The sequence below is a fragment of the Fusarium coffeatum genome (assembly GCF_003316985.1).
Source record: "Fusarium coffeatum strain FIESC_28 chromosome Unknown BRIP53273_contig_42, whole genome shotgun sequence".
Taxonomy (NCBI): domain Eukaryota; kingdom Fungi; phylum Ascomycota; class Sordariomycetes; order Hypocreales; family Nectriaceae; genus Fusarium; species Fusarium coffeatum.
Window position 1 is genome coordinate 111,896 of NW_022157839.1, and position 10,566 is coordinate 122,461.

The 10,566-nt window shown below is 48.0% G+C and overlaps 4 protein-coding genes across 4 annotated transcripts; 3 read left to right on the plus strand and 1 right to left on the minus strand.

Moving 5' to 3' along the window:
• Window positions 1-404: 404 nt before the first annotated feature.
• FIESC28_01919 (uncharacterized protein) lies at window positions 405-1,813 on the plus strand (the record flags this gene model as incomplete). The annotated part of the gene is made up of 2 exons (XM_031156069.1): window positions 405-480; window positions 531-1,813. The coding sequence occupies 2 exons, from the start codon at window positions 405-407 to the stop codon at window positions 1,811-1,813; spliced, it is 1,359 nt and encodes a 452-aa protein (XP_031019901.1).
• Window positions 1,814-2,265: 452 nt separating this feature from the next.
• On the plus strand, window positions 2,266-4,805 carry FIESC28_01920 (uncharacterized protein; the record flags this gene model as incomplete). Its single annotated transcript, XM_031156070.1, has 5 exons — window positions 2,266-2,464; window positions 2,513-3,471; window positions 3,670-3,749; window positions 3,794-4,164; window positions 4,429-4,805. 5 exons carry the CDS (start codon window positions 2,266-2,268, stop codon window positions 4,803-4,805), a joined length of 1,986 nt encoding a protein of 661 aa, XP_031019902.1.
• A 623-nt stretch (window positions 4,806-5,428) lies between these two features.
• On the minus strand, window positions 5,429-8,152 carry FIESC28_01921 (uncharacterized protein; the record flags this gene model as incomplete). Its single annotated transcript, XM_031156071.1, has 3 exons — window positions 5,429-5,928; window positions 5,978-6,218; window positions 6,269-8,152. The coding sequence occupies 3 exons, from the start codon at window positions 8,150-8,152 to the stop codon at window positions 5,429-5,431; spliced, it is 2,625 nt and encodes an 874-aa protein (XP_031019903.1).
• Window positions 8,153-9,936: 1,784 nt separating this feature from the next.
• FIESC28_01922 (uncharacterized protein) lies at window positions 9,937-10,536 on the plus strand (the record flags this gene model as incomplete). The annotated part of the gene is made up of 1 exon (XM_031156072.1): window positions 9,937-10,536. The coding sequence occupies one exon, from the start codon at window positions 9,937-9,939 to the stop codon at window positions 10,534-10,536; it is 600 nt and encodes a 199-aa protein (XP_031019904.1).
• Window positions 10,537-10,566: the final 30 nt, after the last annotated feature.

The window sequence follows — 10,566 nt, forward strand, 5'->3', positions numbered from 1 at the left end:
TTGTTCCGGATTTAATTTGACTGAAAATAGTTCCAGATCGAAACATTAAAGAAGAATTGTCCTTGTCTTCAGATCTCAATTCTTGCTTTTCAAAGAGAAATCCGACGGCGTATATCTCGAAGCCGAACTCCGTTGCCTCGGATTGACGATCCATTGAGGCCCATAAAGAAGCTTTGACCGACGGGATTATGCCCATTCAAAGGTCGCCAAACGGAGCAGCACGGAGACTCGGCCGTTCCGGACCCACAGTCGGCCGAGAAAGCCCCATAAGCCTCGGCTTGGACCTAAAAGGGGTAGTCTAGTCGGCCAGTCAATGCGACTGTATTTGATTGCGCTCAATATAATGAGGTGTGCCCTCTTGACTTGATTTTTCTGGTTAAGAGGTAATATCAATCTTTATCAAAATGGCTTCGTTTACTGCTAAGGAAGTGGCTGCTCACAACACCCGCGGTGATTGTTGGACAATCATCAAGGGACAAGGTAAGAATTTTTGATTTTTGACTGATGCATGAATTCTGCTGACCGCTTAGTTTATGATGTTACAAAATACATGGAGGACCACCCTGGTGGTGCCGATGTTCTCATTGACTCAGCTGGAAAGGATTCAACCATAGACTTTGACTCTGCTGGCCACTCCGAGGATGCCTTTGAGATTATGGAGGAGTACCGCATCGGAGAGTACAGTGGTGCGCCTGTACGAAACGCCCCTAAGAAGGTCACTCTCAAGAAGGCGACTCCCGTGGCAGTTGCTGGAACCAGTTATACCGCAACCGCGCTCACAGCTACCGCCGTCGTTTCCGCTGGCGCCGTGGCTCTTCACCAAGCCTACCGCATGAACCCCGAGATCCTGAACTCCTTGCCCAAGGTGAGACCTGGATCCGGATCTGGACCTGGGTTTCTGGAGGGTTTCCTTATCGCTTCGGCAATTTTCACCGTCGCTGGTACCGTTACTGCCAAGAAGCTTTCCAAGTACCTTCACTTTGAGGAGGGCGGTTTCATGAGCTATGCTCCTCACAAGAAGATGCCCAAGGTCACAAAGCTTAACCCTCTGCTCCAAAGAGGGTGGCTCGACCCTACAGCTTACCACGCTCTTCCTTTGGCTGAGAAGGAGGAGATTGCTCCCAACGTTTACCGTCTGGTTTTCAGTCTTCCTACTCCCACAACCATTCTCGGACTGCCAACTGGTCAACACTTGGCTATCAAGGCCGAGATCGACGGCAAGACCGTCAACAGGTCATACACACCCATCTCAAATAACAACGACCTCGGAAAGCTTGAGCTCGTCATCAAGTGCTATCCTGATGGTCTTCTCACCGGCAAATACCTTGCCAACCTCGAACTTGGTGATGAGGTGCAGTTCCGTGGACCCAAGGGTGCCATGCGTTATCAGCGTGGCCTCTGCAAGAGAATAGGCATGCTTGCAGGCGGAACAGGCATTACTCCCATGTTCCAAATCATCCGAGCCATCTGCGAAGACGACCGCGACCTTACACAAGTCAGCCTCGTCTACGCCAACCGCTCAGAACAAGATATTCTGCTCCGCGAGCAGCTCGAGACATTCGCGCGACGATACCCTCAAAATTTCAGACTTTACTATGTTGTTGAAAACGCGCCCAAGGATTGGAAGTACGGAACTGGTTATGCGACACAAGCGCTTATGGAGGAGAAGTTCCCCGCGCCTGGGCCTGACTCCAAGATTATGCTCTGCGGACCGCCCGGTATGATCAAAGCGGCCAAGACATCGCTTGGCAACTTGGGCTTTGAGCAACCTGGTGCATCTGCCAAGATGACGGACCACATCTTTTGTTTCTAGTTTGGGAACCTTTGTAAAATAGACTCTTAATAATGAAGAATATTATCATCACAAATAGCCTATTATATCCCTGCAACGTGATCAACAGCCACCCGATATGCTTAAGAGCTTATTTTGTGGCCGGGTCAAAACGCCCGCTACTTAGTCTTGACCTTCCCGTTGGGGTAGATCTGCATATCTTGGCGATGCTGGGATTCGATGTCGACATCGTGGGGGCAGAAAAGATTATCTGTGAGGGTTGGGGTGTTGGAAATAATTGGTCCAAGGACTGGTTTTATGTGATGGAAAGTGACCTAACCATTTTGTCTCTCACCTCTTTTACTGTCACTTTTTTTTATACCCATCGAGGAGGAACTTTTGTGTTGCAATGCATCGTCATTGCATCACATTATTGCGTTTCATACAGCTTATAAGGCCTTCTCGTCCCGCTATGTTTTGTTTTTGGGCCAGACATGGCCGACTCAAAGAAAGCCCCGGCCGTTGATGGCTTTCGCTCACAGCCCTACGATGGGTTCAACAGCGATGAGAGACCTATTGATACCGACAACGGGAGTACCGTCGATGCGCAAAACTTTGCATTTACCGAGGATCGAAAGATTGGCGTTACAGGCGCTGTCTTTCTGATTCTTAACAAGATGATTGGAACAGGAAGTAAGTTCACTCACAAATAACATTTGCAAGACCGAAACTGATTGTCAGTCTTCTCCACGCCATCGGGTATTTTCGCAGCTACCGGATCCGTGGGCGTATGTCTCATGCTATGGATCATCGGTGGCTTCTTGACCTTTTGCGGTCTTAGCGTCTTTCTCGAGTTTGGACTTGCAATTCCTAGATCTGGCGGCGAGAAGAATTATCTTGAGAGAGTTTATCGACACCCAAAATACTTGGCTACTTGTGTTTTGGCAAGCCAGATGATCCTTCTTGGCTTTTCCTCGGGTAACTCTCTTGCTTTTGGAAGGTACATTCTCTTCGCGGCGGGGAAGGAAACGCCCGACGGGTGGGAAGCTCGAGGTATAGCTGTTGCATGCGTCAGCTTTTCCGTTCTTCTTCACAGCACGCTTCCAAAATGGGGTGTACGACTCTTCAACGTCCTCGGCGTTTTCAAAGTCGTGATCCTTCTGTTCATTGTTTTCTCAGGCTTTGCAGCCCTTGCAGGGCATCGTCGCGTCCCAAATCCTCACAATTTCGACAATGCCTTCCGTATTGAAGATGGAGACGGTTATGGCGGCGGTGGCGCATACGCATACTCCAACGCTCTCCTAAACATTATCTACAGCTACAAAGGTTGGGAAAACGCAAACTACGTCCTCGGCGAATTGAAAAATCCGAGGAAAACCCTTGCCGTCGCAGCACCCATCGCCATCGGAGGCGTAACAATTCTATACGTGCTCGCAAACGTGGCTTATTTCGCAGCCATCCCCAAATCCGACCTTGCAAAGTCTGAAGCTATCGTCGCGGGCCTGTTCTTCAGGAACGTTTTCGGCGAGAGCGCTGCGGCGAGAAGTCTGCCTGCTTTTGTGGCGTTGAGCAATCTGGGCAATGTTCTGGCTGTTTCGTTTGCCCATTCGAGAGTGAACCAGGAGCTGGCTAAAGAGGGTATGCTACCGTTCAGTCGCTTTTGGGCATCCAACAAGCCTTTCAACTCACCGGCTCCGTCTGTAAGTTCACCCTCTACCGAAGGGTAACAGAGGAATTGGCCGTCGTGAGCATAAGAGACGAAATTAAGTTCTGAATGCTAGTCTAAGCTAGCATAAGGTAACTGAATTATTTCGTCTTTTATGCTCTTAGCTACTAATTCTACTGATACCCGGAAGGTTCATCCCTAAATCTTGTAACGCATCAGCTAATCATCGCAGTTGTTTCTTCATTGGCTTGTCACTGTTGTGGTTCTCCTTGCACCACCCGCTGGTCCGGCCTACAACTTCATCGTCAGCTTGTAAGTTCCCTCCTCCTCATATGAATCACCGCTAACAGATTCAGGTACACATACCCTGGCTCCTGGATCAACGGCTTCGTCACGGCCGGTCTGATCTACCTACACTTCAGCAAATCCGAGAACTGGACATCACCATGGCACACATACCTCCCCATCTCAGTGCTCTACCTCCTTGCCAACATCTTCCTCGCTTTCGTACCATTCATCCCGCCTGATGGTGACTGGAACGCCGATGGATATCCGTACTACGTCTTTCCTGTTGTTGGCGTTGGTGTTTTGATTCTCGGTGCTGTTTACTGGGTATTCTGGACTAAGATTCTCCCGATGATTGGAGGATACAAAGTTGTTGCTGATAGGACGTTCGATGATGCTGGTGTTGAGACGGTCAGGTACCGAAAGGTTCCTGTTCATCACAGTTAGTTGAGAAAGGGTGGATCTGAAGGGATATGGTGATGGCCTGGCGCCACTAGTAGATTTGGTTATGGAGGCATTGTGGAATTATCGACAATGATTCAATGCTGAACTTTGGTTGTTCTTTATCGCTGTCCTCGATGTGACTGACTCGTAAAGTAGACTGGCTACCCTTGAACCTCCTCGCAACTATAAGAGCACCTCCCCATTGATATACACTATACCTCTTGTGACATTGTTCTTCAAAACATTCTATACTAACCATCAGCTTCCATAATGAGCTCCAAAGCAAGTTCCTCCTCCGATCCTAGCGGGCCCTGCTACATCAACGATATCAAGATCTACCACAATGGCCTACCCGGCTCTTTCCGTATCGAGAGCGATAATCTGGACGTCCGACTGAAAGCCAGGGTAAACTCCAATGGCAACATTTCCAATATTGACTTCAGAAATCGCAAGGGAGAGCACCCTAAGGACTACATACTTGTGGACCAACGGGGATATCTTAACTTTAAGGGAGATGCGAGACTTGCACAGGTTGTTATCGTGATCATGGGTCTTGCTTGTGAGGCTGTTGGTGTGCCAGAACGTGTTTCTATACAGGTTAGATCTGAAATTGGCAACCAAGAAGCGAGTATGAGATAATTTTGGGGCTCAATACAGGTTTGAAGTTAAGATAAAAAAGCTTGTACTCTCCGGGTCCTCCAACTCTAGTCATCTCTTGAAACTTATTCTAAATCCCCAGGTTACTCTAAAATACTATCGCTTTGAAGTTATATCAAAACAGTTATTCAATTATTGAAAGTAAGGTTACCCTGGAGGAAGCAATACTAGCTATATCTTGGATAGTATAAAGAACTAAGACTAGATCGTTTGACGTTCAAAATAACTATCAGGCCATTTATACAAACTTTCTCCGGTTAACAACACTAAGCCTTCTTGCTAAACACAACTTTACGGTTTCACTTGTCCAGGGAAGGGAATCAATTTTGATGGTCCCCTTCCCAGGCGGATCTCCTCTGGCGAGAAATCCCGATAACCCTCCATATGGCAAATATGAAGGTGCCGATCTTTTGCCCAAGGATTCAAAGGGTCATTTCTCCACAGTACATCCAAATATGGCCAACTGATTCCTAAGTTTTTAATTTGTTGCTGGGTCCACTCTGGTGAGCACTTTGGTCCATCTAAAGGTCAGGAGAGTGTTAGCAGGGAACTAACTTTCATCCGAGTACATACCCTAGTGAATAAGAACCAAAGCTATACATGGACTAACCCTTTGTCGTATTCGAGCTTCCGCTACTGCCAGAAGGTTTACCAAAATCAACAGTGGCAGGTTTCTGGTTCGGTGATCCTCCGAAACCGCCGAACTTGGTCCCGGTGTTACCAAAAAGCCCGCCAGATGGGAATGTCACAGGAGTAGAGGACGCATTTAGGGTTTCAAATACGCTAGTGGCTTTGGGCTGCACTGGATCAGTGGCATTCTGCTGTCGCATCGATGTTGGGGTGGTTGAGAAATTAAACAAACTGCCAACACCACTGTCTGAGCTTTTGGATGACGAGGCAGGAACTTCTCCAGTCATGCCACCTTTTGGAAAGACGGTGCTAGATCCTGAAAATAGTGTCGGAGCGGGATGAGTCCTAGCAGTTGCCGGAACCGACTTGACTGGGCCAGCAGCCCCTGGGCTTGGGGTTGGCGCAGGTTTCGAAGCTGGTTTGGAGGCCGTTGGGGGACCCGGGGGACTGCTAATGGGTCTGGAAGAGGGCAGGACTGTGTTACTGCTGTTAGCTTGTCCTGAAAGCAGTTATGTGATTCATACCGTTGGCAATTCTTGGTTTATGCTTCCGGCACGTAGCTAAGCCGTCTTGAAGAATCTTGATCTCTGTGTCAAGAAGATGTCTACGAGACGTCGTCTCAATACGCTCGGCTGCGAGGTTCTCGAGCTCGGTATCGCCCATGCCGTCCACCTTTGTTGGCGTGAGGATCTCAGGAATGCTGCATACGAGGCAACTCTCAATCGCAAGATTAATCACATTGTCTGTGAATGTGCGTCGAGACATCTATACGTTGAGTTAGCAATTTATGAAGACCATCGGGTTTCGGTACTCACCTCATAGTATGTCAGCATCATATCAATAATCTTGTCTGTTCCAAACTCTCCTACTCGCGAACTTTGACCAGACACCATCGCTTGGGTTATTTTTTCTGGTGTCAAACTATTCTTGGATGTATCAGAAAAGAGCTCTGGACACTGGTCCTCCAATGTCTTGCAGACCTGGTTAGCGACACGCTTCGCGGACTTCTGAGACAATGCCTGGTAAAACTCAATGTCCACGGGAGAAGAATAGCCCTGAAGGTAAGGTCGAAGTAACTCGTCGATCTTGCTACGGAGTGACTTCTCCTTTTCTTCGAAGAAGGGGTCTACGTGAGTAGACAAGATTGCTTCCGTAGTTGGGTTGTTCTGGGGGGGCCCTATCACATGCTTGAACAACTGATCAACGAAGGCCTTTGCAACTGAGACTACCATGTCGACATGAAATTCAGCGATTCGTTTCCATGGAGCGGCTTGCTTCTTGAACAGCTGCATAGCAAGATCTGCATTGGGAGATCCTGGAAACTCTCGGCCTTGGTTTGCAGCGGCTTTGTTCTCAAGTTCAGCGCTCAGCTCTTCTGTTGTAACCCTCTTAGGGTCCGGAAACTCGTAAGGATAGCGGCCTAGAAAGTTTGCAAGATATCCAGGGAGCTTACTCTCGCCACACTTATCCTCTTCCGCGAACACGATGCTTTGAGAGGACCCTCTTGTCCTCAGGATGTAATCGAAAACTCGGTTAAAATTCCGAAGCAAGGCCCGGAACTTCAGATCTTCGTCCTCCAAAACACCGAAAAATGGATCATTGTATCGTCCATTGCACCCATCTCGAGCCAGACGTTGGAAGTCACTGGCAATGGTGAGCAGGTAAGATCTTCTAGCCTTGGCGTCAGATCTTGCAGTTCCAAGTCGGGTAAGCTCCTCCTGCCTGTCTCTGAGCTTTGTTTCGATATCCTCGATGACTCCAGGAAGACTGTTTCTGATATGTTGGAATAAAATCCCACTCAACTTCTTGCGGAAATTGGCAATGCCAAGGTCCTCGCCAGGGACGGTAGCCCAAGCACCCTTTTCGAAGAAGGACGCCTCAAGTTTATCACGAGCCTCGAGGCTTGTTTCATCTTCTCCTCTATTCCGGAGCACGTGCCATCCGAGCTGTAGCTTGTGCGCGCTTTCCTGGTTCTTTGCCACCATGATGTACTCCTTGGCGTTAGAGGGAAGTGCAAGATCTGGCTTGGTGATGACTCCGATGGTACGCCGCCTCTGAGGGTCTATAGTCTTTGCTTTCTCAAGAGCCGAGTGGCTGACCAAGTTCATATTGGCAGAGACCACCACCAGGATAATGCTGTTCTTCTGTCGCATATATCCTGCTACCAGCTCATCGACGGTATCTCTGCCTCCCGACGACTGATTGTGGGAGCTTGTATGATATAGACCAGGGAGATCAACAAGACTCAAAGGATATATCTTCGGGCCTTCAATCTCAAGTCGTAAAACATCTTTGGAAAAGTCTTTTCCGTCGTGTGAGAAACCTATGTGCTCCTTGGCCTCTTTGATGATATCAGAAAGATCATCCTCGTGAAATTTCTGCCGCTGAAAAGTTTGAGATGGTTTCGTTTTGTCTGCAAACCTGACGCTGGCTTCAATACGAGTCTCGCTCGCATGGTGAAAAATCAGCTCTGTTGCGAATCGTGTGCAAACACCACTATCAACAGGGAACCGGATATGTGAGATGGCCTCGAGGACTGATGACTTGCCAGCCGATTGCTCGCCCACCACAATGATCTGGGGAAGATCGACAATTTTCCCCACGCCGCAAGCGCTGAGATCATCGCTAATCCGATGCAAAGAAGTCGCTTCTTTGGTATGAAGCTTTGCAAGAACGTCAGAGTCGACTGAGACATCCATGGTGCGGCGAGAAAGAAGTATGATGGTGATGTTGCTTAGAACCTGAGTTGTGTTGTACGACCTAACTTATCACGTCTGGATATGGACCCAATAAATAATATCTCCTTACCAGGTGTTGGACATCGGCTGACCTTCCTTACCCCTGAGGACATGGGCGGTAATTGTTTCACTAATGCAGGTCAATTTTGCAGAACCAACATGTATACCTTCATAGCGTAGGGTCAGCAGCCAGGCGGTAGTACATTCCCGTGTCCGGCTTTGTAAAATTAACGACACTGAATTAGATTGAAACCCTGTTTTGATGGTGATTTATTGGATCTATTTCTTGGCTGAGCACACACGGGATGTACGCAATGTCCCTAGACAAACTTATTGCTGAAGCATGGTAAGTTTGTTCAAGGCGGTCGTTCGGGCAAGGATGTCAACCAGCTGAATGTGACAAAACGTGCATACTTAAAATTAAGGGCTAGTTTACGAAGATTTCTTATCAACGACCCACTTAATGAAGACTATCACGAATCAAAACACAGAAAGGATGCAACCGAGACTGGGTAAGAGACACTAAGGTCAGACTCCATTAAGACCTACTTCAGTTCAGTTGGTGACAACCCTGAACTGTCAAAAGCTGACTGATATAAGAGAGTAGCATCCTCTTAACTCGGTATCAAAGAGTGACAGGTTGTTGTGGAAAAGATTCTGGATCCACGACAATGATACCCACGCCTTGAAAGTGGCCGTTTCCAATAGCGTGATCAATAGTGGCAGCCACAACGCGATAGCAGTTCGTTCCTCTTCTAGGTCCGATCAATGATCATAGTAGCATGAAAAGCCCGCAAAGCTGATAATCCCTTTGGCCTTATACCGGCAATGGGGTGCGTAGATATCGTCGTAGTTGGCTATGTCGTTCGGGCCGAGTTAGTTGAGTTTGGATACTCAGTCCACGACAGAACATGGAGTCCGAATTGTAGGCCATAGCGTAAGAGAACGAGGGAGAATAGGCGACATAGACTCATCAAGATAGATGAGGGGCTTACAACACATTGCTACATCCATAGACTCAAGCATCAAAACTTGCCAATATAGCAGGGTGACGATCTAGTGCAAGTGTCGTCTGCAATAAATGGATCTCTGATGGGCTCAGGAATCGGTTTCCGTCAAACAACCAACAGACCTCAGCATAGAGTCAAAGGTTTACAGCATCTGCTGTGCTGGAGCACAACTCAGAAGATCGGACTTTACTACTGTGGCTGATTCGCAGGTCGCATCGAATCTTACTAATCGTTCTTTCATCCCAAAGAATAACGCCACATACGCAGTACAGTAGACCAACTATGTCCTGACAAAGCGTTCAATGGCAATACGAGAGTCCACGAAAGATACGTCATTAAGATTAATTCGAGCCAGACATACAATGAGATTTCATTGGATGCATCAAAGGTATAGCAGTTCGGTGTTGTGACAAACTGGAAAAGGAAGTCCCTTCAAACAGCCCCGGAATGATTGCTGATTAACCCTCCTGCCTGCCTATTCCAAGAGTCGTGCATAACGTTGGATGTCGGGTTACAAATTGACCCGAAGTTGTAATTCATCATGACGTCGGAATCTTACTAACCAATCCTTGTCATCCATCTTGTTCTTCACCAGTTATAGCATACTCATCTTCGACTTAGCCAGCTGTTCATCTATTTATTTATTGCCTTCGTAGCCACTTGGAAAGGATCCAAAAAGCAGGAAAACAAGACAGAAAGTAAAGACCATCCACAAACAACGCGACACTCGGAACAATGGCTTCAGATAAATCAACAGAGACAATGGCTGTGAGCACTGCTGATAAGTCAAAGCCATGCTTTCCACTTGCCGGTAAAGCGAGAGATGGCTGGTCAAAAGAGGATGAGGCAACGGCAACTTGTTACTGCGGCGGGGTACAGCTCTCATTTGTGAGTCAAATTAAGCGTGCTTACGGATGGATTGATCTGACGCAACAACAGCCTATTGATCGAGACAAGGGCCTCGTCAAGACATTCGTGTGTAATTGTGCCGACTGTCGCAAGATCACAGCTTCCATGTTCGCTAGCAACTTCACCGTTGAAGATTCGCACCTCAAGCACTTGCGTGGACAGGAGTTGCTCAAAACATATGGCCAGAATGAGACGATAGCCTCGGGCAAGAAGATGACCAACTACTTCTGCAGTAACTGTGGTACTCTCATGTACCGCGTCGGTGAGCGCTTGCCAGGCGTCAGTATTCTGCGTATTGGCACCGTCGATGACTTCTCGCTGCATGAAACGAAGCTCCGACCGACCGAGGAACATTTTACCAAGGACCGTGTTTCCTGGGTCTCGGGCGTCACCGATGTCGAGAAGACCTTTCCGGCCCAGGGCTGAGGGATTGCTTTACCATACGATCAATTGACA